This window comes from Mobula birostris, chromosome 23 (assembly GCF_030028105.1).
Source record: "Mobula birostris isolate sMobBir1 chromosome 23, sMobBir1.hap1, whole genome shotgun sequence".
Taxonomy (NCBI): domain Eukaryota; kingdom Metazoa; phylum Chordata; class Chondrichthyes; order Myliobatiformes; family Myliobatidae; genus Mobula; species Mobula birostris.
Window position 1 is genome coordinate 5527638 of NC_092392.1, and position 27041 is coordinate 5554678.

At 45.1% G+C, this 27041-nt stretch overlaps 1 protein-coding gene across 1 annotated transcript in view; it reads right to left on the minus strand.

The window, feature by feature from the left end:
* LOC140186975 (carboxypeptidase A1-like) overlaps positions 1–16016 on the minus strand; it is a 46862-nt gene extending 30846 nt beyond the window's left edge. The window contains exons 1-2 of the mRNA XM_072241839.1: positions 15952–16016; positions 356–437 (exon numbers count right to left, since the gene is read on the minus strand). Of these exons, the coding sequence (XP_072097940.1) occupies positions 356–437; positions 15952–16016 (147 nt within the window). The remainder of the gene's footprint in view (positions 1–355; positions 438–15951) is intronic.
* Between the last annotated feature and the right edge of the window lie 11025 nt (positions 16017–27041).

Consider the following 27041-nt stretch of genomic DNA (forward strand, 5'->3'; position numbering starts at 1 on the left):
GGCTTTGCAGGCCCAGCTTATTTACTATAGATATCTACTGTAACGCAAGATTTCCCAGCCAGCAAAGTGTTTTTTACTTCAGTCAGAAACCTGTATAAAGCATCAAAGACCACACAGGTCTTCACTGAGGTGGAAAGAAAATGGAGACAAGTTAATGAAAGTCAACAACCTGCAGGTATGGAAATCTGACATAAAAAGAAAGTTCTGGAATTATTCAGCAGATCAAGCAACATCCTGTGGAGAAGGAAACAAATTCAGAATTGGACAAGTTAGAGCTCCTGATGTAAGTGGGAAAAGGATTTTACCTTTGATTTTACATTCATCGGTAATAACTCATTCATGTATAGTAACTTACATTCAAGTGTACCTCGTCCTGAAGGGACCTCACCAGGTGGAGCTGTGCCTCGTTGGTGAAGGTGATTCGTAAGACCTGGTCACTGTGAAAGATTAGAAATGGAAAAACGTGGAATGAAATCTGTCATACAGCTCATTGTACTATCTCACTGACGGTCGGCACTGGTGCACCTCAAGTTTGTGTGCTTAACTCAGCGCTCTGCTCTGTCTACACCTACGACTGTGAGCCTAGGCACAGCTCAAACGCTGTTTATAAATTCACTGATCACACCACAGTTGTTGGTAGGACCTCAGAAGGTGATGGGGAGGTGTACAGGACTGAGATAGATTCGTTGGTTGAGTGGACTTCAGGAAGGGGAAGTCAGGAGAACGCACAGCCGTCCTTAGAAACATAGAAAATAGCTGCAGGAGTAGGCCATTTGGCCCTTCGAGCCTGCACCGCCATTCAGTATGATCATGGCTGATCATCCAACTCAGAACCCCGCCCCAGCCTTCCCTCCATACCCCCTGATCCCTTTAGCCACAAGGGCCATATCTAACTCTCTCTTAAATATAGCCAATGAACTGGCCTCAACTGTTTCCTGTGGCAGAGAATTCCACAGATTCACCACTCTCTGTGTGAAGAAGTTTTTCCTCATCTCGGTCCTAAAAGGCTCCCCTTTTATCCTTAAACTGTGACCCCTCGTTCTGGACTTCCCCAACATCGGGAACAATCTTCCTGCATCTAGCCTGTCCAACCCCTTTAGGATTTTATACGTTTCAATAAGATCCCCCCTCAATCTTCTAAATTCCAGAGAGTACAAGCCTAGTCGATCCAGTCTGTCATCATATGAAAGTCCTGCCATCCCAGGAATCAATCTGGTGAACCTTCTTTGTACTCCCTCTATGGCAAGAATGTCTTTCCTCAGATTAGGGGACCAAAACTGCACACAATACTCCAGGTGTGGTCTCACCAAGGCCTTGTACAACTGCAGTAGTACCTCCCTGCTCCTGTACTTGAATCCTCTTGCTATGAATGCCAACATACCATTCGCCTTTTTCACCGCCTGCTGTACCTGCATGCCCACTTTCAATGACTGGTGTATAATGACACCCAGGTCTCGTTGCACCTCCCCTTTTCCTAATTGGCCACCATTCAGATAATAATCTGTTTTCCTGTTTTTGCCACCAAAGTGGATAACCTCACATTTATCCACATTAAATTGCTTCTGCCATGAATTTGCCCACTCACCTAACCTATACAAGTCACCCTGCATCCTCTTAGCATGCTCCTCGCAGCTAACACTGCCGTCTAGCTTTGTGTCATCTGCAAACTTGGAGATGCTGCATTTAATTCCCTCATCTAAGTCATTAATATATATTGTAAACAACTGGGGTCCCAGCACTGTGTCTTGCGGTACCCCACTAGTCACTGCCTGCCATTCTGAAAATGTCCCGTTTATTCCCACTCTTTGTTTCCTGTCTGCCAACCAATTCTCCACCCACATCAATACCATACCCCCAATATCGTGTGCTTTAAGTTTGCACACTAATCTCCTGTGTGGGACCTTGTCAAAAGCCTTTTGGAAATCCAAATATACCATATCCACTGGTTCTCCCCTATCCACTCTACTAGTTACATCCTCAAAAAATTCAATGAGATTCGTCAGACATGATTTTCCTTTCACAAGCGATGCTGACTTGGTCCGATGATTTCACCACTTTCCAAATGTGCTGTTATCACATCTTTGATAACTGACTCTAGCATTTTTCCCACCACCGATGTTAGGCTAACCGGTCTATAATTCCCCGGTTTCTCTCTCCCTCCTTTTTTAAAAAGCGGGGTTACATTAGCCACCCTCCAATCCTCAGGAACTAGTCCAGAATCTAAAGAGTTTTGAAAAAATATCACTAATGAATCCACTATTTCTTGGGCTACTTCCTTAAGCACTCTGGGATGCAGACCATCTGGCCCTGGGGATTTATCTGCCTTTAATCCCTTCAATTTACCAAACACCACTTCCCTACTAACATGTATTTCTCTCAGTTCCTCCATCTCACTAGACCCTCTGTCCCCTACTATTTCCGGAAGATTAATTATGTCCTCCTTAGTGAAGACGGAACCAAAGTAGTTATTCAATTGGTCTGCCATGTCCTTATTCCCCATGATCAATTCACCTGTTTCTGACTGTAAGGGACCTACATCTGTCTTAACCAAACTCTTTCTTTTCACATATCTATAAAAGCTTTTACAGTCAGTTTTTATGTTCCCTGCCAGTTTTCTCTCATAATCTTTTTTCCCTTTCCTAATTAAGCCATTTGTCCTCCTCTGTTGGACTCTGAATTTCCCCCAGTCCTCAGGTGAGCCACTTTTTCTGGCTAATTTGTATGTTTCTTCTTTGGAATTGATACTATCCCTAATTTCCCTTGTCAGCCATGGGTGCTCTACCTTCCCTGGTTTATTCTTTTGCCAAACTGGGGTGAACAATTGTTGTAGTTCATCCATGCAATCTTTAAATGCTTACCATTGCATATCCACCGTCAACCCTTTAAGTATCATTTGCCAGTCTATCTTAGCTAATTCACGTCTCATACCTTCAAAGTTACCCTTCTTTAAGTTCAGAACCTTTGTTTCTGAATTAACTATGTCACTCTCCATCTTAATGAAGAATTCCACCATATTATGGTCACTCTTACCCAAGGGGCCTCTCACGACAAGATTGCAAATTAACCCTTCCTCATTGCTCAAAACCCAGTCTAGAATAGCCTGCTCTCTAGTTGGTTCCTCGACTTGTTGGTTCAGAAAACCATCCCGCATACATTCCAAGAAATCCTCTTCCTCAGCACCCTTACCAATTTGGTTCACCCAATCTATATGTAGATTGAAGTCACCCATTATAACTGCTGTTCCTTTATTGCACGCTTTCTAATTTCCTGTTTAATACCATCCCCAACCTCACTACTACTGTTAGGTGGCCTGTACACAACTCCCACCAGCGTTTTCTGCCCCTTAGTGTTATGCAGCTCAACCTATATCGATTCCACATCCTCCCGGCTAATGTCCTTCCTTTCAAGACAAGACAAGACAAAGGAGCAGAAGTCGGCCATTCGGCCCATCGAGTCTGCTCCACCATTTTATCATGAGCTGATCCATTCTCACATTTAGTCCCACTCCCCTGCCTTCTCACCATAACCTTTGATGCCCTGGCTACTCAGATACCTATCAATCTCTGCCTTAAATACACCCAATGACTTGGCCTCCACTGCTGCCCGTGGCAACAAATTCCATAGATTCACCACCCTCTGACTAAAAAAATTTCTTCGCATCTCTATTCTGAATGGGTGCCCTTCAATCCTTAAGTCATGCCCTCTCGTACTAGACTCCTCCATCATGGGAAACAACTTTGCCACATCCACTCTGTCCATGCCTTTCAACATTCAAAATGTTTCTATGAGGTCTCCCCTAATTCTTCTAAACTCCAAGGAATACAGTCCAAGAGTGGACAAACGTTCCTGATATGTTAACCCTCTCATTCCTGGAATCATTCTAGTGAATCTTCTCTGTACCCTCTCCAACGTCAGCACATCCTTTCTTAAATAAGGAGACCAAAACTGCCCACAGTACTCCAAGTGAGGTCTCACCAGCGCCTTATAAAGCCTCAACATCACATACCTGCTCCTATACTCTATTCCTCTAGAAATGAATGCCAACATTGCATTCGCCTTCTTCACCACCGACTCAACCTGGGGGTTAACCTTAATGGTATCCTGTACGAGGACTCCCAAGTCCCGTTGCATCTCAGAACTTTGAATTCTCTCCCTATTTAAATAATAGTCTGCCCATTTATTTCCTCTGCCAAAGTGCATAACCATACACTTTCCAACATTGTATTTCATTTGCCACTTCTCTGCCCATTCTTCCAATCTATCCAAGTCTCTCTGCAGACTCTCAGTTTCCTCAGCACTACCGGCCCCTCCACCTATCTTTGTATCGTCAGCAAACTTAGCCACAAAGCCATCTATTCCATAATCCAAATCGTTGATGTACAATGCAAAAAGAAGCGGCCCCAACACGGACCCCTGTGGGACACCACTGGTAACCGACAGCCAACCAGAATAGGATCCCTTTATTCTCACTCTCTGTTTCCTGCCAATCAGCCAATGCCCTATCCACGTATGTAAATTTCCCGTAGTTCCATGGTCTCTTCCCTTGTTAAGTCGCCTCATGTGTGGCACGTTGTCAAAGGCCTTCTGAAAGTCCAAATATACGACATCCACTGCATCTCCCTTGTCTAGCCTGCTTGTAATTTCCTCAAAAAATTGTAATAGGTTTGTCTGGCAGGATTTTCCTTTAAGGAATCCATGCTGAGTTCTGTCTATCTTGTCATATGCCTCCAGGTACTCTGTAACCTCATCCTTGACAATCGACTCCAACAACTTCCCAACCACCAATATCCTGTCAGGGAGGTTTGTTAGTGCTATTGGGGAGGCTTTAAGCTAGATTTGCAGGGGGATGGGAACCAGAGTGCCAGAGCTGACAGTGTGGCTGGGGTGAAAATAAATGATATTGAAAGTTCAAGCAAATCCGCTAATAGAAAGGTTGTGAGTGGTGGTAAAAATCTTCTGAGGTGTATATATTTCAATGCTAGGAGTATTGCGGGGAAGGCAGACGAGTTGAGGGCGTGGATTGACACGTGGAATTATGATGTTGTAGCAATTAGTGAAACTTGGCTACAGGAGGGGCAGGACTGGCAGCTTAATATTCCAGGGTTCCGATATTTCAGATGTGATAGAGGCAGAGGAATGAAAGGTGGGGGGGTAGCATTGCTTGTCAGGGAAAATGTTACAGCAGTGCTCAGGCAGGATAGATTAGAGGGCTTGTCTACTGAGTCCTTATGGGTGGAGCTGAGAACCAGGAAAGGTATGGCCACATTAGTGGGGTTGTATTATAGACCACCCAATAGTCAACGAGAATTGGAAGAGCAAATCTGCAGAGAGATAGCAGGCAACTTCAGGAAACATAAAGTTGTGGTGGTAGGGGATTTTCATTTTCCATATATTGATTGGGATTCCCATACTGTTAGGGGTCTAGCTGGTTTAGAGTTTGTAAAATGTGTTCAAGAAAGTTTTCTAAATCAATATATAGAGGGATCAACTAGAGGGGATGCAATATTGGATCTCCTGTTAGGAAATGAGTTAGGACAAGTGATGGAAGTGTGTGTAGGGGAGCACTTTGGTTCCAGTGATCATAACACCATTAGTTTCAACTTGATCATGGATAAAGATAGATCTGATCCTAGGGTTGAGGTTCTAAACTGGAAGAAGGCCAAATTTGAAGAAATGAGAAAGGATCTAAAAAGCATGGATTGGGACTGGTTGTTCTCTGGCAAGGATATGATCGGTAAGTGGGAAGCCTTCAAAGGAGAAATTTTGAGAGTGCAGAGCTTGTATGTTCCTGTCAGGATTAAAGGCAAAGTGAATAGGAATAAGGAAACTTGGTTCTCAAGGGATATTGCAACTCTGATAAAGAAGAAGAGAGAGTTGCATGACATGTATAGGAAACAGGGAGTAAATAAGGTGCTTGAGGAGTATAAAAAGTGCAAGAAAATACTTAAGAAGGAAATCAGGAGGGCTAAAAGAAGACATGAGGTTGCCTTGGCAGTCAAAGTGAAGGATAACCTAAGGAGCTTTTTCAGGTATATTAAGAGTAAAAGGATTGTAAGGGATAAAATTGGTCCTCTTGAAGATCAGAGTGGTCAGCTATGTGCGGAACCAAAAGAAATGGGGGAGCTCTTAAATGGGTTTTTTGCATCTGTATTTACTAAGGAAACTGGCATGAAGTCTATGGAATTAAGGGAAACAAGTAGTGAGATCATGGAAACTGTATAGATTGAAAAGGAGGAGGTGCTTGTTATCTTGAGGAAAATTAAAGTGGATAAATCCCCGGGACCTGACAGGGTGTTCCCTCGGACCTTGAAGGAGACTAGTGTTGAAATTGCAGGGGCCCTGGCAGAAATATTTAAAATGTCGGTGTCTATGGGTGAAGTGCCAGAGGATTGGAGAGTGGCTCATGTTGTTCCGTTGTTTAAAAAGGGATCTAAAAGTAATCCAGGAAATTATAGGCCGGTAAGTTTGACGTCGGTAGTGGGTAAGTTATTGGAGGGAGTTCTAAGAGACAGAATCTACAAGCATTTGGATAGACAGGGACTTATTAGGGAGAGTCAACATGGCTTTGTGCATGGTAGGTCATGTTTGACCAATCTATTGGAGTTTTTCGAGGAGGTTACCAGGAAAGTGGATGAAGGGAAGGCAGTGGATGTTGTCTACATGGACTTCAGTAAGGCCTTTGACAAGGTCCCGCATGGGAGGTTAGTTAGGAAGATTCAGTCACTAGGTATACATGGAGAGGTGGTAAATTGGATTAGACATTGGCTCAATGGAAGAAGCCAAAGAGTGGTAGCAGAGAATTGCTTCTCAGAGTGGAGGCCTGGGTCTAGTGGTGTGCCACAGGGATCAGTGCTGGGTCCATTGTTATTTGTCATCTATATCAATGATCTGGATGATAATGTGGTAAATTGGATCAGCAAATTTGCTGATGATACAAAGATTGGAGGTGTAGTAGACAGTGAGGAAGGTTTTCAGAGCCTGCAGAGGGACTTGGACCAGCTGGAAAAATGGGCTGAAAAATGGCAGATGGAGTTTAATGCAGACAAGTGTAAGGTATTGCACGTTGGAAGGACAAACCAAGGTAGAACATACAGGGTTAATGGTAAGGCACTGAGGAGTTCAGTAGAACAGACGGATCTGGGAATACAGATACAAAATTCCCTAAAAGTGGTGTCACAGGTAGATAGGGTCGTAAAGAGAGCTTTTGGTACATTGGCCTTTATTAATCAAAGTATTGAGTATAAGAGCTGGAATGTTATGATGGGGTTGTATAAGGCATTGGTGAGGCCGAATCTGGAGTATTGTGTTCAGTTTTGGTCACCAAATTACAGGAAGGATATAAATAAGGTTGAAAGAGTGCAGAGAAGGTTTACAAGGATGTTGCCAGGACTTGAGAAACTCAGTTACAGGGAAAGGTTGAATAGGTTAGGACTTTATTTCCTGGAGCATAGAAGAATGAGGGGAGATTTGACAGAGGTATATAAAATTATGATGGGTATAGATAGAGTGCATGCAAGCAGGCTTTTTCCACTGAGGCAAGGGGAGAAAAAAAACAGAGGACATGGGTTAAGGGTGAGGGAGGAAAAGTTTAAAGGAAACATTGGTGGGGGGGCTTCTTTACACAGAGAGTGGTGGGAGTATGGAATGAGCTGCCAGACAGGGTGGTAAATGCGGGTTCTTTTTTAACATTTAAGAATAAATTGGACAGATACATGGATGGGAGTTGTATAGAGGGATATGGTCCGTGTGCAGGTCAGTGGGACCAGGCAGAAAATGGTTCGGCACAGCCAAGAAGAGCCAAAAGGCCTGTTTCTGTGCTGTAGTTTTTCTATGGTTTCTATGGATTCACCGATGTCAAGCTAACAGGTCTATAATTTCCTTTTTGCTTCCTTGCCCCCCTCTTAAATAGCGGAGTGACATTTGCAATCTTCCAGTCCTCCGGAACCGTGCCAGAATCTATCGACTTTTGAAAGATCATCGCTAATGCCTCCGCAATCTCCACAGCTACCTCCTTCAGAACACGAGGGTGCATTCCATCTGGTCCAGGAGATTTACCTACCTTTAGACTATTCAGCTTCCTGAGTACTTTCTCTGTCATAATTGTGACTGTGCACACTTCTCTTCCCTACCACCCTTGAGTGTCCGGTATACGGCTGGTGTCTTCCTCAGTGAAGACAGCAAAATACTCGTCTCAGTTCCTCTGCCATCTCCTTATCTCCCATTACAATTTCTCCAGCATCATTTTCTATCGGTCCTATATCTACTCTCACCTGTCTTTTACTCTTTATATACTTGAAAAAGCTTTTAGTATCCTCTTTGATATTATTTGCCAGCTTTCTTTCATAGTTCATCTTTTCCCTCTTAATGACCTTCTTAGTTTCCTTTTGTAAGCTTTTAAAAACTTCCCAATCCTCTGTCTTCCCACTAATTTTTGCTTCCTTGTATGCCCTCTCTTTTGCTTTAATTTTGGCTTTGACTTCTCTCGTCAACCACGGTTGCATCCTTTTTCCATTCGAAAATTTCTTCTTTTTGGGAATATACCTGTCTTGCACCTTCCTCACTTCTCGCATAAACTCCAGCCACTGCTGCTCTGCCGTCTTTCCCGCCAGTGTCCCTTTCCAGTCAACTTTGGCCAGTTCCTCTCTCATGCCACTGTAATTTCCTTTACTCCACTGAAATACCGACACATCAGATTTCTGCTTCTCTTTTTCAAATTTCACAGTGAACTCAATCATGTTATGATCACTGCCTCCTAAGGGTTCCTTCACCTCAATCTCTCTAATCACCTCCGGTTCATTACACAATACCCAATCCAGTACAGCCGATCCCCTAGTGGGCTCAACAACAAGCTGTTCTAAAAAGCCATCTTGCAGACATTCTACAAATTCTTTCTCTTGAGATCCAGTGCTGACCTGATTTTCCCAATCCACTCGCATGTTAAGATCCCCACAATTATCATAACACTGCCCTTCTGACAAGCCTTTTCTACTTCCTGTTGTAATTTGTAGTCCACATTACTGCAGCTGTTTGGAGGCCTATAAATAACTGCCATCAGGGTCCTTTTACCCCTGCGATTTCTTAGCTCAACCCACAAAGATTCTGCACCTTCCAATCCTCTATCACCTCTTTCTAATGATTTAATATTTCTTACCAACAAAGCCATGCCTCCCCCTCTGCCTACTTTCCTATCCTTCCGATACACCGTGTATCCTTGGACGTTCAGCTCCCAGAGACATGCATCCTTTAGCCAGGTCTCAGTGATGGCCACAATATCATACCTGCCAATCTGTAGCTATACGACAAGATCATCCACCTTATTCCTTATGCTGCGTGCATTTAAGTATAACACCTTAAGACCAGTATTTGGTACTTTTCACTTTGATTTCACTGCAACTCATCCCAATGGCTACAAATTTGCCCCATCAACTGCCTGTCCTTCCTGACATCTTTACTGCTCACTATCTTAGATTTATTTCTGTTTTCCCCTTCCTCCGCTCTATTATTCCGGTTCCCATCCCCCTGCCAAATTAGATTAAACCCTCCCTAACAGCTCTATTAAACTTTCCCGCCAGGATATTGGTCCCCTTCGGGTTCAGGTGTAACCCGTCCTTTTTGAACAGGTCATACTTTCCCCTGAAGAAATCCCAATTATCTGAATCCCAAGAATCTGAAGCCCTGCCCCCTGCACCCTGCACCAGTCTCTCAGCCACGTATTCATCTGCCTGATCCTACTATTTTTGCCCTCGCTAGCACGTGGCACAGGTAGCAATCCCGAGATTACTACCCTGGAGATCCTGCTTCTCAGCTTCCTTCCTAACTCCCAGAAATCTCTCTTCAGGACCTCCTCCTTTGTCCTATCTATGTCGTTTGTAGCAGCATGTACCAAGACAACTGGCTGCTCACCCTCCCCCTTCAGAATACTTTGGACCCGATCCGAGACATCCTGTACCCTGGCACCAGGGAGGCAACACACCATGCGGGTATCTCTATCAGGCTCACAGAATCTCCTGTCTGTTCCCCTGACTATGGAATCCCCTATGACTACCAGATTTCTCTTCTCCCTCCTTCTCTCCTGCACAACAGCGCCAGGCTCAGTGCCAGAGACCCAATCACTATGGACATCCCCCATCAGGTCATCCCCCTCAACAGCATCCAGAACAAGATATTTGCTGCTGAGGGGGACAGCCACAGGTGTGCTCTCCACTATCCGGGCATTTCCCTTCCGTCTCCTGACAGTGACCCAGTTTTCTGACCCCTGTAGCCTAGGGATGACTGCCTCCCTATAGCTCCTGTCTATCACCTCTTCACTTTCGCTGATAAGCAGTAGGTCATCAAGCTGCAGCTCCAGATCCCTAACACGGTCTCTGAGGAGCTGCATCTCGGTGCACCTGGTGCAGATGTGGCCATCAGGGAGGCTGGAGGTCTCCCAGGATTCCCACATCTGACACCCCGAACAAAGCACTAAACCTGCAGGAATGCTATCTAATTCTACAGGAATGAAACAGGAAAAATAAGTCTACTCACCCACTTACCTCACCAAACTGATGAACTTTTTAAACCGTTAGCTCGTACCGTTAGCTGTGAGAGCCCTGCTGTCCCTGTCTGTCTGGGCTGATTCGCGAAAGGGGGGTGGGGGGGGAGAAAAAAAGTTGGTGCTTCGCTTTCGCTCTTTCCCATTTACCACCAAAGCCCGTTGACACCAAAGCCCTACACTCTGCTACCGCTCACTCTGCTGCCTGCTCCGACAGCTTCCCACCGTATAGGGTGGTCTCCTTTTTAAATTCTCCGCGCTGTCCTGTTATGTCACGTGCCTGCACAGTCTTGTCGTTCTGGCACTCAAAGAAGTTTTTTTAAAAAACTGCCTTCCTTCAGAATTCAGCTCCCATGCCGCTCTGTAGTCCCGATCCAAAAGTGTTAATCTCCTCTCTAACTAGCAATGCTACCCCACCTCCTTTTCTTTCATGTCTATCCCTCCTGAATATTGAATATCCCTGAATGTTGAGCTCCCATCCTTGGTCACCCTGGAGCCATGTCTCTGTGATCCCAACTATATCATATTTATTAATAACTATCTGCACTTTCAATTCATCCACCTTGTTACGAATGCTCCTTGCATTGACACACAAAGCCTTCAGGCTTGCTTTTACAACACTCTTAGCCCTTATACAGTTAAGTTGAAAAGTGGCCCTTTTTGATTTTTGCCCTGGATTTGCCGGCCTGTCACTTTTACTTTTCACCTTACTACTTTTTGCTTCCACTTTCATTTTGCACCCCTCTGTCTCTCTGCACTTGTTCCCATCCCCCTGCCACATTAGTTTAAATCCTCCTGAACAACAGTAGCAAATGCTCCCCTGAGGACATTGGTTCCAGTCCAGCCCAGGTGCAGACCGTCCTGTTTGTACCGGTCCCACTTCCTGCAGAACTGGTTCCAATGCCCCAGAAATTTGAATCCCTCCCCCTTGCACCATTTTTCAAGCCACGTATTCATCTGATTCTCCTATTTCTACTCTGACTAGCATGTGGCACTGGTAGTAATCCAGAGATTATTACCTTTGTGGTCCTACTTTTTAGTTTATCTCCTAACTCCCTAAATTCCCCTTGTAGAACCTCATCCCATTTTTTTCCTATATCGTTGGTACCTATGTGCACCACGACCACTGGCTGTTCACCCTCCCACTCCAGAATGCCCTGCAGCCGCTCAGAGACATCCTTGACCCTTGCACCAGGGAGGCAACATACCCTCCTGGAGTCTCATTTGCGACCGCAGAAACGCCTATCTATTCCCCTTACAATCAAATCCCCTATCACTATAGCTCTTCCACTCCTTTCCCTTCCATCCTGTGCCGCAGAGCCACCCATGGTGCCATGAACTCGGCTGCTGCTGCCTTCCCCTGATGAGACATTTCCCCCAACAGTATCTAAAACAGTTTATCTGTTTAGCATGGAGGTGACCTCGGGGACTCCTGTACTACCTGCCTACTGCTACGCTGTTTAGTGGCCACTCATTCCCTGTCTGCCTGTGTAGCCTTTACCTGCGGTGTAGCCAACTCACTGACTGTGCTATTCACGACTTTCTCAGCATCGCGGATTTTCCAGTATGAATCCAATCGCAGCTCCAGCTGCTCAATGCGGTCTGTCAGAAGCTGCAGCTGGACACATTTCCTGCACACATATCCTTGATGTGGGATTAGCAGTGGAAGAGGTGAGCAGCTTCACCTCCTGAACGTAGCATTGCAGAGCATCTGTACTGGGCCCAGCACTTTGATACCATCATGAAGAAAGCGTGCCAGCACCTCTTCTTTATTGAGAGCTTGAGATCTGATATATTACTAAAGACTCATGCAAATTTCTACAGAAGTACCATGGAGAGAATTCTGACTGGTCGCATCACCATCTGCACGGGATTGAAAGAGGCTGCAGAGGGTTGTTTGTTCAGCCAGCTCCATCATAGGTATAACCCTCCCCATCATCAAGGGCATCCTCAAGAAGGTGACATCTTCATTAAGAACCCTCACTACGCAGGAAATGAGGAAATGACCTCTTCTCATCACCACCACCAAGGAGGAGATACCAGAGCCTGAAGACAACCAATGTTTTAGGTACAGTTTCTCCCCCTCCACCATCACATTCCTGAATGGTCCACAAACTCATGAGGACCTCTCGTTATTCCTCTTCTTCACTATCTATCAATTTATGTCCCGCTGTTCTCTCAGCTTGGCAATTAGCTTGCAGATGTTTCATCGCCAGTCGAGATGACATCCTCAGTGCGCAGTTGTTGGTGTTTCTCTCTGCGGGTGCACACATTTACATCGGTCCCAGTGCACTTGCCTCAGTTCTGATTGGCTACCCCTTCAGTTGACCTTTGAATTCTATTAGCTCGCATTTCTTTCACCACCGTTCAAAGCTATCTATCTATCCATCCCTTATTTATTTATTTTTCTCTCTGTCTAGTTATTTGTCATTATTTATTTATTTTTCACTTAGAGTATGTAAGGGGTTTCTTCTTTTATGTTACTGCTAAGGCTAATAAAATGGCTTCTTTGTTATGTTATAATAAAATGGCTTCTCTGTGATGTTAACTGCTGAGACAGTGGTTCTATATAGCAGCTCGTTTGGATTATAATTACTGATAATGAGAATTGTATTCATTTGCTAACCAATTGGGATAGATGTTAACAACAGGAATTCTGCAGATGCTGGAAATTCAAGCAGCACACATCAAAGTTGCTGGTGAACGCAGCCGGCCAGGCAGCATCTCTAGGAAGAGGTGCAGTCAACGTTTCAGGCCGAGACCCTTCGTCAGGACAGATGTTATTCCGGATAGATGTTATTTTTTCTTGTGTGTCTGTAAGCTATTGTGTTTCGCGGGCTTTGGGGACAAGGCGCGATGAGGACAGAGAGAGGAGACGCAATGCTGTAAGCTGGGCGAGGATCGGACCCATGAGGGAGTCCGAGACCCAGGGCTTTTCAGGAGGAGAACCAAAGAGGAAGGACGTGCTGGATGCGCTCTGGTCGTCCACCGTGGTTGGTCCCAGGCAGCGAGTCGAGAAGGTTAGAGGGGATGGAATGGTGGAAAGAAGACTCTGTTAATTAAGCTCCAACGGTTGTGCACGAAGTGGTTGAACCTTGATAAGTCTGGCACCTTTTACTTTCCTTTAATATTGTATCTCTACTCATTACCTAGTTCCAGTAAGATCTATAAAGTGTAATGACTTAATCGCATATAGTTTATTGTCTGTTATTTGGCAGGGTGAGGGACATCACTCAGCATCTCCACAAACTTGATTACCCATTTTATATCTTGCACTGTACTGCTGCCAAAAAGAAATTTTATGACATAGTCTATGACAATAAACCTGATTTTGATTCTGCCCTACTTAACAGACCAATTTTTTCAAATGGCTTAAAATGCAATATTTCTTGTGCTGAATATTGGCAGACTCAAAGGACTGAGCTCCTTCGGTGAGACAAAGATGACCAGAGACAATCTGTGTTGTTCACACACAGTGAACAAGACCTCTTTTTCTTATGCATTGTGCTTTCCAACCAGGAACTTTAATTTGGCAGGTAAACAATCAATTCTTCTATTTAATTTCTACAGAGTGCTGGAGGAACTCAGCAGGTCAGGAAACATCTATGGAAAAAAGTACAGTTGACATTTTGGGCTGACACCTTTCATCAGGACTGAAAAAAAAGATTAGGAGGCAGAGTAAGAAGATGGGGGGAGGAGAGGAAGAAGTACAAGGTAGTCGGTGGTAAGTAAAGCCATGTGAGGGAGAGGGGTGAAGTCAAGAGCTGGGAAGTTGATTGGTGAAAGAGATAAAGGGCTGGAGAAGGGGGAATCTGACAGGAGAGGATAGAACATGGAAGAAAGGGAAGGGGAGGAGCACCAGAGGAATGGGAATGGTGAGGGGGGGCAATTACTGGAAATTTGAGAGATGAATATTCATGCCATCAGATTGGAGGCTACCCAGAGAAAATATAAGGTGTTTCTTCTCCAACCTTAGTGTGGCCTCATTGCAGCAGTAGACAAGGCCATGGACTGACATGTTGGAATGGGAATGGGAAGTGGAATTGAACTGGCTGGTCACTGGGAGATCCCGCTTTTTCTGGTAGATGGAGTGTAGGTGCTCTGTGAAGCGGTCTCCCAATCCACATCGGGTCTCACCGATGTATAGGAGCCACACCAGGAGCACCCCAAAAGACTCACAGGTGAAATGTCGCCTCATCTGGAAGGACTGTTTGAGGCCCTGAATGGTAGTGAGGGAGGAGGTGTAGGGGCAAGTGTGGCACTCGTTCCACTTGTGAGGATAAGTGCCAGGAGGGAGATCAGTGGGGAGGGTAGATTAGACAAGGAAGTCACGTAGGGAGTGATCCCTGTGGAAAGCGGAAAGTCGGGGGAGGGAAAGATGTACTTGGTGGTGGGATCCCGTTGGAGATGGCAGAAATTACTGAGAATTATGTGCTGGGCAAGAGGCTGATGGGATGGTGGGTGAGGACAAGAGGAACACTGGGTGGATGGGTTGAGGGCAGACATGTGTGAAATGGGAGAGATGTGGGTGAGGGTAGATTGATGATGGAGAAAGGAAAGCCCCTTTCTTTGAAGAAGGAGGACATCTCATTAGTTCTGGAATGAAAAGTCTCATCCTGAGAGCAGATGCGGTAGAGACTGAAGAATTAAGAGAAGGAGATAGCATTTTTACAAGTGACAGGGTGAGAAGAGGTACAGTATAATCCAGTTAGCTATGAGAATCAGTGGGATTATAAAGGATATCAGTGGATAAACTGTCTCCAGGGATAGAGACAGAGAGGGGAGGGATGTATCAGAAATGGACCAGTTAAATTTGAGGGCAGGGCGGAAGTTGGAGGCAAAGTTGATGAGTAAGAAGTTGGGTTGAGGGGCCTCTGACTGTGACCTCATCTTTTTTCCCAGTCCTGAAGAAGTGTTTCAGCCCGAAAAGTTGACTGTTTACTCTTTTCCATAGATGTTGCCTGGCCTGCTGAGTTCCTCCAGCATTTTGTGTGTGTTGTTTGGACTTACAGCATCAGCAGATTTTCTCGTGTCCATGGTAGATGTGGTTGAATTGTACTGTAGATTTGAGTATTACCCCAACTATTAGTAAAGAGTTAAAACCACAGTAAATGCATGACTAATCATTCAACATGATGCAACATGGTCCCATGTTCCTTGGTGCTAATTTAGAGGGAGGACAGGATAGCTTCACCATTTGACTGGATACTCATATAATCATATAACCATATAACATATAATATTTACAGCACGGAAACAGGCCATTTCGGCCCTTCTAGTCCATGCCAAACTCTTACTCTCACCTAGTCCCACCGACCTGCACTCAGCCCATAACCCTCCATTCCTTTCCTGTCCATATATCTATCCAATTTAACTTTAAACGACAACATCGAACCTGCTCCACAAAATACGTTACTCACCCAACGAACGTCTCCTTGCCATAGACCACCAGGAGAAAGGCACTGAGGACCACTAGGGCTCTCATTTTCAAAAGAACCATCAGAAACTGAAAGCACCTCCTTTCATTGACCAGCTTATAAGTGATTTCTTATCTGCTGTAATCTGAGTGGCATTATTACTTAAGGTCAATTGTGTAATTTTGACTGTCTGCTGTGTCGTTCCCAGAGCATAATGAGCTATACCCACCGCACCAGTTGAAAAAACATCATCTGGTTAAACAGGCCATTATCCCACACGTGTTTTCTTCTCTACATCTGCTTATCTTCATTCCATAGAATGTACAGGGCTCCTGGCTGATAAAATGTTCTACAAGGTTACATTGGAATATTTCTATTTTTTAATACAAAACTTATTTGTTAGATAGCCCAAGCCATGACTGAGGCTGCCTCTGTCTCCATAATGTTTCTACCTACAATATGCACAAAACAGAAGGCAATTCAAGGCTTTTCAGTTGCTAATTCTCTCATCTCTGTCACTCACTCATTTTCCATTCCCGGTATTCTCTCTATTTCTCCTTCACTTAGGATCACTGAGCCATGGAACCCTACAGTACAGAAATGGGCCCTTTGGCTCCATGCTGAACTGTTATTCTGCCTAGTCCCTTTGAACAGCACCTGGACCATATCCCTCCCATCTAAATTTCTCTTAAATGTTGAAATCCACCACCTTTTTGACAACTCATTCCACACTCTGATCTACCCTCTGAGTGAAGAAGATCCCCCTCAAGTTCCTCTTAAATATTTCACCTTTCACCTTTAACCTATGACATCTATCCCTCATTGTTTCATTTTTATCTTTGACCATTATTCCTTTCCGTATTTTCTCTCACTTCCTTGTTTTTGATGCTGGATTTATTTCACACAAGCTTTCATCTCTACTCAGTCTCCATCTCCTTCACTTACTTGTATCACTACCCCTGTATCTACATCTTTCACAATTTCTCTCATCATTGCCTCCTGCTTTTTACCCCACCACAAAAATTATCTCTAATGATTTCACCACTACCATCTTAAAATCACAGTCCACCTAGTTCTTACCTTGCACCTGATTGTCTGCCTGCACTGCACTCACTCTGCAACTGGAACACTTTATTCTGCATGTTATTAACATTTTTATTGTTGTAGCTTGAGAAATATTTCAGACTAGGATGAAAGGTCTGGGGACTGATAGAGAGGAGAAAAAGAGCAAGAAACATAGTCTGCAGCTAATGCTGAGAGAAAGAGTGATTTTAAATTGGAAATTTGGTTTATTATTGTCGTGCGTACTGAGGTAGAGTGAAAAGCAGAAGGCAAGCAGATATTCAGCACCATCTGCCTGCATTTGACCAGTCTCTCTCCCTCCCTCTCACTCACCGCTGCCAGAGTCCTGGGTCTTGGACAAGGTTTATCCAAGGCGGTGTGTGGACAGGATTCTGCAGTTCATGTTATATGTGTTTCGGGTTTCTGGTTACTCCTTTTCCATTGCTGTTTTGATCGGGGCAGACTGGCTGCACGGTCTGCACTCAATAAGTGACACAAGGCTAAGCTGAACTGAACTGAACATTCCTAGTCTGTTTCCAGGACTCTGTGCTTTAATGTTTTATACTCCCTGGTTTTTTTCTTGGATTTTGCTGTCTGCATAATTCATTTCTTTTTTTTTTGCGTGTTGAGTATTTAATATTTTCCTTGAACGGGTTCCTTGTTGTTTCTTTGTTTCATGGCTGTCTGTGGGAAGACAAATCTCAGGGTTGTAAACTGTATACATAATTTGATAATAAACATACTTTGAATCTCAGTGAATTGATCTGTATGAATGATAGTCTAATCTATTTCTCTCTCTCTCATTTCTGCTGACATCCTCTCTCCATCTTTCCTTCATCCCTACATCTCAGTCTCTAACCGTTCAGTGAAAATTGCAACCAATACTAAACAAATTCCTATGAGTCCAGTTTATCTACTGTTTCTAACCAAATACCTATTAGTCCCTGTTTGTCTATGGTTTATAATGGTACATTAGCATTTCAAATTTATAAAATAAATTCTGAAATGGACGTGCCATCAGAAACATTCTGAAATGGACATGGCATCAGAGAGCAACAAAGAGAACTCACTGAACATTGGCCATTATCTAAGTGCTACAGTATAAAAACAATAACCACATTTCAGATGCAACTTTTACATCTTTATTGGAACACAGATGAACCAGGCACTTCGACCATGCAAGGGGCCAATGAAAGCACCTTTTGCTGTTCAATCCAATAGCCTTGCTGCCCTAAACGCCAACAGCACAACAGGCAACACCACCACCAGATAGTAGCATCACGGTTCCTACAGCCTTGGTTCAATTCCTTCCCCTGGTGCTGGTGAAAGCACAGAGGAACATCTGGAAAAATTTCTGAAACGCTTGTTCACTGCTGTCGTTACTGAACGGTCGGGAATCTTTCGGAGGGTAGGCCTCAAAATCCCTGGCTTTGCCTGCTGTTGGCGACCGAGATGGAGGTCGAATCGCTCGAACAGAGATGGTGCTCAGTACTCGGTGTCGGAGAGCTGATCAGAGCTCAAAGTTTTCGGATGACTCAGAGTCAGACCGTGCTCGGGTATGGCAGAGAGAATTTTTCTTCCTTCTCCCGTCTGCATGAGATGTGGGACATTTGAGAGACTTTGAACTTTTACTGTGCTCATGGACTTCTTCATCAAGTTATGGTATTGTTGCATTGTTGTAACTATATGTCATAATTATGTGGTTTTGTTAGTTTTTTTCAGTTTTGGTCTGTCCTGTGTTTTGTGATATCACATGGGAGGAAATATTGTATCATTTCTTAATGCATGCATTACTAAATGACAATAAAAGAGGACTGTGTGTCTTCATAATCATAATCTCATTTTCCCTGAGACAAAATGAGTTGAGTTGGTGGGTTAATTGACCACTGATATGTTGACAAATGATGACATGTGACATGGTGCAGCGAGGAGCAGATGATGGAATGGGAATGTGGATAGAATGAATGGGTTAAGGTGGGATTAGTGTACAAGTGGGTGCTAGATGAATGGTGCAGACAGTGCCCTGAAGGACTTGAATCTGCATTGTCCTGCTCTGTGATTCACTGTGACTCAAGCAGTGAGGTCCATTGTCATGCATTTGCCTCTACGGATTTGCTTCCATAGATATCATCCAGCTGTACATTAGCTGCTTACTTTCTGCAACTGAGTCTACAAAACACACAGAAACTTATTATTTAAAAAGGTGTGCGTTCAAACTTGGACTTTGCTCCGTTAGCTGATGGTGATCAAAGTAGCAGTGTGGGTACCCAGTGCTGATCACGATGAATGTGTTTGGTGGAAATTATGCATTGTGCGTCTGCTTCACAGCCGCTAAAAAAAATAGCAAGTCTGTTCAATTCCTTTATGAGTAGGGGAATGGGGTGGCAAGAGCTCGCAACTCAAATTCATGGTCTCTTGCTTTTGACACTGTTCCCACGGGTAAAATGTGTACCTGCTCTATCAATGCCTGTCATGATCAAATAGTTCTAACAGATCAGAAAGCTTTCCACATCCCATTCCCATTCTGACATGTCTATCCACGGCCTCCTCTACTGTAAAGATGAAGCCACACTCAGGTTGGAGGAACAACACCTTATATTCGGTCTGGGTAGCCTCCAACCTGATGGCATGAACATTGACTTCTCTAACTTCCGTTAATGCCCCACCTCCCCCTCGTACCCCATCCGTTATTTATTTATGTATGTGTGTATATATATATATATATATATATATATATATATATATACACACACACGTGTGTGTGTGTGTGTGTGTGTGTGTGTGTGTGTGTGTTTAATTATTTATTTACCATTTTTTCCCTTTCTTTTTTCTCCCTCTGTCCCTCTCACCTTGCCCATCCTCTGGGCTTCGCCTCTCACTTTCTTTCTCCTGTGACGGGGTCCTGAATTACCCCTATGAACTGTGCTAGATGACCCCTATTAACTGTGCTTTTGAAAAGAGAAAGAGAGTTATTAACACCGACAACTTGTTTATAAATAAGAGAGAGAAAGAGACGAAGACTAACTGTTGGGCTGTCACTTCAAGGCACTGGAAGTAACTTCTGGATTTCTGCCGAGTTGGAGTTGGAGACAGCACCGAGCAGCTCGTAGGATGCTATAGTGACCGAGGGCATTACTAAATGGACAATTGATGTTATGATTTTCGGAACGTTGTTGATACTTCTTCAAGGACTTTTGCCTGCATTTCTTTCACAGAGAGAGGAAGGAGGAGTTATTTGAATGATATTTGATGCTCAGCGCGAGAAGATAAAATAGGAGGTCAGATGAGAGACCTCTGACACACGTTTGGACTCTGAATGAGCATTGTTGTGCTCGCAGAACAAGTGGGTTTTGGAGGATTGATCAGGCCCATCGATTCTCACTCTCGCAGTGGAAAGGGGTTGATTGACTGGTGGGGAGTTGTCCATGTGTCCACCCTCGCCTGGGGGATAGCTCCACCACAGAAAACCAGTCACCTTTGTTAAAGTCACAGTCAGTGACTTTCAAAGGATTTCGAAGGACAACGAGAAGATCGACGGCATCAGCTCACCTGAAGACTCAAGTCTCTCCCTCTCTCTCTCTCCCCCCATCACTGCTCAACTCAATACCACGAACTGAACTGAACTGAACTTTACTCATCATCGTAAGACCGTATCTTTTTACCCCTAGACTTAAAGAAGCTTGGTTTTTCATACATATATTTCCACACTTACTGATATACTGTACTTATATATATAATCATTGCTAACCTGTTTGATTTATCTACATTTATATTACTGTATTGCGTAGTTACTAATAAATATTATTAGTTTATAGCAATACTGGAATCCAAAGTGTTTTCCATCTCTGCTGGTTCTTTATTCCCGTCACGGGGTTCGTGACACTCCCTAAGCTTCCCGTCCCATGATCCTCTCGTTTCCCTTTTGCCAATCACCTGTCCAGCTCTTGGCTCCATCCCTCTCCCTCCTGTCTTCTTTTATCATTTTGGATCTCCACCTCCCCCTCCCACTTTCAAATCCCTTACTCACTCTTCCTTCAGTTAGTCCTGACGAAGGGTCCCGGCCTGAAACGTCGACTGTACCTTTTCTTTTAGATGCTGCCTGGCCTGCTGCGTTCACCAGCATTCTTTGTGTGTGCTGCTAGAAAGCTTTTTGTGTATTTTGAATTAATTATTAATGCTTGAAGAGTTGCTGCCTCAATACCTCTGTGCTCACTGGGCCCCACTGTGCATACAATAAACATTTGTTTGAGGAAACAGGCTACTGTGTTCAGTGTTGTTACATTTCTTTCAAGATCTCCCTCAGCCGAATGTACCTGCACTTAAGAGTTCTCAGATGGTTCTTCACTGAGGCAAGAACTCTTTTTTAATTTTCCATTTAAGCCAGTTGTGGGTTTTCTTAATTTGGTGTTCAAGAGGAAATCTACAGCAAACATGCATAGTAGGCCATGTATATCTAGATTCAGAGCTGATCACTTTGAGAGCGACCTGTCTTTGCAAAAGGGAGCTGACTAGCCTGTGATAAACCAATTGAATGGGGCAGCATTTTATGCTTTTTGGTTGCCAGCGCTGTTCTAAGGAGCTGGTGGTAGACCTGAGGAGAGCTAAGGTACCGGTGACCCCTGTTTCCATCCAGGGGGTCAGTCTGGACATGGTGGAGGATTACAATACGAATTGACAATAAACTGGACCGGTCAAAGAACACTGAGGCTGTCTACAAGAAGGGTCAGAGCCGTCTCTATTTCCTGAGGAGACTGAGGTCCTTTAACATCTGCCGGATGATGCTGAGGATGTTCTACGAGTCTGTGGTGGCCAGTGCTATCATGTTTGTTGTTGTGGGCTGCGGCAGCAGGCTGAGGGTAGTAGACACCAACAGAATCAACAAACTCATTCGTAAGGCCAGTGATGTTGTGGAGTTGGAACTGGACTCTCTCACGGTGGTGTCTGAAAAGAGGATGCTGTCTAAGTTGCATGCCATCTTGGACAATGTCTCCCATCCACTACATAATGTACTGGGTGGGCACAGGAGTACATTCAGCCAGAGACTCATTCCACCGAGATGCAACACAGACCGTCATAGGAAGTCATTCCTGCCTGTGGCCATCAAAGTTTACAACTCCTCCCTTGGAGGGTCAGACACCCTGAGCCAATAGGCTGGTCCTGGACTTATTTCATAATTTACTGGCATAATTTGCATACTACTATTGAACTATTTATGGTTTTATTACTATTTATTATTTATGGTGCAACTGTAACAAAAACCAATTTTCCCCGGGATCAATAACGTAGGACTATGACTATTGAATAGATCTGGGTCCTGCACCTGACTTGCATTGGGGTGTACAGTATATATGAGCATACTCATGTGGTTAGTAAATGGTTTAATAATGTACATATACTGAAAAACAGTGAAAAACTTTCGTTTGCATCCTGTCCAGATAATTCCCTACATAAGTGCAGCACAAAAAGGGGGTAAAAACCAGGATGTTACAGAGTTTTACAGTTACAGAGAAAGTGCATTGCAAGTTGACAAATAATGAGGAAGGACCATGGTGAAATATATTAAGAGTTTATTGTATAAGAGGTCCATTAGAGAGTATTAAAACAGTCGGTCAGAAGCTGTCCTTGAGCTTGGTGGTACAGATTTGCAGGATATCATATATTCTGCTTCAGAGATGGGAAAAGAGAGAATGTCCAAGGTGGGAGATACCCTTGGATATGTTGGCTGCCCTCCTATGGCATTGGTCAGAATCAGTGGTGAAGAGTCTGGTTTCTGTCATAGACTGGCTGCATTCACAACTCTCTGAAATCACCTGTGGTCTTGGACAATGCAGCTGCCATACCAAGCTCTGATACATCCAGATACAATGTTTTCTATGGGGTATTTGTAAAAATTGGTGAGCTTCAATGCGGCATGATGAATTATTTTTATTCTTTTGTGGGCTGTGGGCGTTGCCAGCTAGACCAGCATTTATTGCCCATCCCTTCTTGAACCGCTGCAGTCCCTGAGGTGTAGGCACACCCACAGTGCTGTTAGGGAAGGAATTACATGACTTTGATCCAACAACAATGAAGGAATAGGGATATGTTTCCATGTCAGGATGGTGAGTGACTTGCAGGGTAATTTCCAAGTGGTGATGTCCCGAGGTATCTGCTGTTCTCATCCTTCTGGTTAGTAGTGGTTTTGGGTCTAGAAGGTGCTGCCTTAGGAATTTTGCTTCGCCTTTCTTGGCCAAGTGTTCACATGGCTGGACCAGGACAATTTGCTGGTGGAAGTCGAAGATCTCAACAGACTCAACCCCAGCCCCACTGGTACAAGGGCGGGCGGGTGGGGGGCGTCATCCTGCTTCCTGAAGTCAATGACTAGCTCTTTTCTTGACATTAAGAAAGTTTTTGTCTTGATACTTTCTGCTCTTGAAAGTTTCTGCTCTTTACCTTCTGTCTGTAGTCCCATTATTATTTGAGATCCCACCGATGATTGTGGTGTCATCTAATAACTTGTAAACGGAGCTAGAGCAGAATCTGGTCACACAGTCACGACTGCACAAGGAACAAAGAGAGGGGCTTAGGGTGTAGCCTTGTGGGGCACTGGTGTTCAAGGTAAGTGAAGGAGTGAGTGCGGGGATTGAGGAGGTAAGCTCTTGGGAGTCTTTTTCTGTTGTTTTCAGGAGCGGTTGATTAAAAATCCAGTCAGGACCAGCCTGCAACACATACCTTCAAGATCGGCAGATGTGTGGCATGAAAGGAATTAATTAATTTATCAGCAATATAATCAAAGTTCACTCTAGGGGAGCGGCCTTGTTGAAGGGAGTGCCTTGTGAGAAAAGCACGAGTCCTTGGCTCGAGAGTCTTCGGCAAGGAGGCTGAAGGAGGAGACTACGCCACAGTTGCAGAGGGTGAGAAGTGGTGAAGAGCTGACAGGTAAACTGATTCAGTGCGGTGCTTACTTGATGTGGGAGGTCAGGGACACCGATGGTGCCACTGGCTGCTACAACTGTGTGTAAGGGGTTTCTTCTTCTATGTTACTGCTAAGGCTAATGAAGTGGCTTCTTTGTAATGTTCTAATAAAATGGCTTCTCTGTAATACGAGCTGAGCGAGCCTGAGGCTTACCAGGAGGCTACATTGTGAGGGCCATCGTCCGGGTTTGGATCTTGTGGAAGCTGTGTGATCGCCCTCTTTAAATTATGCATGCTGCGGGGGCGGAAAGCTGGTGTGCCTCTGAGGGATTGCTGGTTATTACTGCATGCGTGTTGGGTGGGGTGGCTGTTGGTACCCCAGAGGTCCTTGTTCGAGTGCAGACTAGCGCTGACGAGTTGGTGGTGGGACTGCCTGTGTCTATTGGTGCCCCAGGTGAGGCGGGACCATGGGCTGTCCATACTGTTAGGAGAGAGAGGGAAAAGTGGGCTGATTCGGAGGTAGTGTCTGCGAATAAATGTTCCTGCTATGGCAGGCTCTGCCTGGTTTTTGGGATAATATCCACCCCTAAAGGGGCGGTGGCGTACGAGACATGGGCAGAGCGGATCTCTCAGTTGTTAGATGAGTGGCAGTGCTCAGTCGAGGGAGAGCGACAGGGATTGGTTGGAAGTTTGGATAGACGGGCTGTTGACATTGTCAAAACCATCAGGTTCAATTACTCTGTAGCGACAGCGGCCAGTTATCTGAAAGCGGGGGAAAATGCTTTTGGTTTGACTGGAAGTAAAATGCAGCACCTGGGGGGCTTTCCATACAGAAGGTAAGGAGATTGATGGAAAGTTTTCAGAGTATCTACTCTGGCTAGGGGGGCAGATAAATTGCTTGCAGTGCCAGAGGGATCATTTAAGGGAATCAGCCCCTCCCTCAATTGTTCAGCTGATCGGAGAGGCGTCGGGAAACTTAGTGGAGGCCCAGTGGGGGAACGGCTTGGGATCTCTGGGGGAGCACATTCCCAGCAATGTACCAATGAACTCCTGAAAGGAACAGACCCTATTCCTGAAGACTTAGAGGGACCACACCCCCGTGTGTCATTACGGATAGATGGAAGCTATGCTAAAGCCATCCTCAACACCGGGACGCAGGCCAAGTTATTATACAGTTTGTTTGACAACTGGTATGTGAAGCATTTACCCTTGACAACATTAAGGGCACTGGAGATTTGAGGTACCAGTGCCAGTGATTATCCAGACGACGGTTACTGGTCAGTGAAACTGGAGTTCTCGGAGGCCAAGGTGGGGGTGTCTGAGGTTCATGAATCGTTAGTGCTGATGTGTCCGGACACTGTTGAGACAGGCAGCGTTTCGATTCTGGAGGGGACCTCCTCTGGTGAGGAGGTGCACGGGGGCCTGCCAGGAGGAGGCGGATGAGAGCTGTTCAGGGGCATTGTCTGTGCACCCAGAGTTTCGGGCTGCTTGTGAGGACGTGTGTAGCAGCATGGGGCCAGTACCGAATTTAAATGAGAGCCGGCGGTGGTATAGCCTGGGGGAAGTATCTGAGGGTGAGACCCTCTTAGTGGACGCTCCGAAATACCATGAGGGAGGGGAGTTGACCGCTGAAGACACCTCGGTGAGAGAGAGGAAGCGGCGACTGGCCCCTGCAGCCGTGGAAGAGGAAGGCAGCGTGTGTGTGGATTATAGGACTCTGAACAGGCATACTGTCATTGACCAGTATACGGTCCTGAGAGCTGAAGACGCGATGGTCTGTCTGAGTGGTGCGACATGGTTTAATGTGCTGGATCTGAGGACTAGACGTTGCTAGATCCTGATGAGTGAGGCCGACAAAGAGAAGATGGCCGTTATAGGTCCCCAGGGATTCTTCCGGTCTGAAAAGATGCCACAGGGCATATCCGGAGCCCTTGCAACCTTCCCGTGGGGCATGGGGAAGACCATGGGGGATGTGGACTTGTTTGGAGTTTTGACGTATGTGGATGATCACCTAGGGTTTGGATTCGCCTTGGGGGAATATGACACGAGGCGAGTGCCGGACCCCAGGTGACAAAAAGTTAAAGAATTAATACTTGTTTTGAACAAGTGCCAGGTCTGGAGAAGGATGCAGTTTGTGCGTGCTCTGTGTTCAGCTGTGGAATTCTATGATAATTCTTGGATATTAGATTAGATTAGATTCAACTTTATTGTCATTGTGCCAAGTACAGATACAAAGCCAATGAAATGCAGTTGGCATCTAAGCAGAAATGCAAAGGATAGTGTTAGTTACAAAATAACTGCGAATAAAAAGTAAGTGCTACAGCACGCAAATATAAAAGTACTGAGACAGTACAATATGGGTGCAATACTGCTTAGTGCTGTGATGGGAGGTTCAGCAGGGTCACAGCCTCAGGGAAGAAGCTTTTCCTGTGCCTGCTGGTGCGGGAGCGGAGGCTCCTGTAGCGCCTACCGGATGGGAGGAGAGTAAAAAGTCCATGGTTAGGGTGAGATGCATCCTTGATAATGCTTTTCGCTCTGCCCAGGCAGCGTTTATGGTAGATTCACCAGGGACTATGGCAAAGTGAGGCACCCTTAGAATCTGCTGCGTGTGGCTACCCTCCCTTGCAGAAGGGAGGGAGGGGGGAAAGCAACAGAGGGGAAGTGTAAAATGTGGAGTAGTTTTTGGCAGTCGGAGTTTGGTGCAATCTGAGAGAAATGACCCGACATACCGGTTGAACTTCCTGGTGTTGGAACAGACAGTGGTGGACTTGGGGCTGGAAACCCAGGTTGTCAATCGGAATGAGACACTGTGGAGAGAGGGGATTTGCACCGCTGAACTGAGCGCTCAGAAATGCAGGCCGGGGACTGAGTGCTGCACTTTTTAGGACAAACCTTGAAGACTTAGATTCCATGCTCGTTAACATGACGATGGAGAACAGAGGCCCAGGGCTTTTCGGGAGGAGAACCGAAGAGGAAGGACGTGCTGGACGCGCTCTGGTCGACCACCGGGGTTGGTCCCAGGCGGCGGGTCAAGGGGGTCGGAGGATATCGACGGGTGAACAGAAGACCCTGTTAATTGAGCTCCAACGGTTGTGCATGAAGTGGTTGAACTTTGATAAGTTTGGCGCCTTTTACTT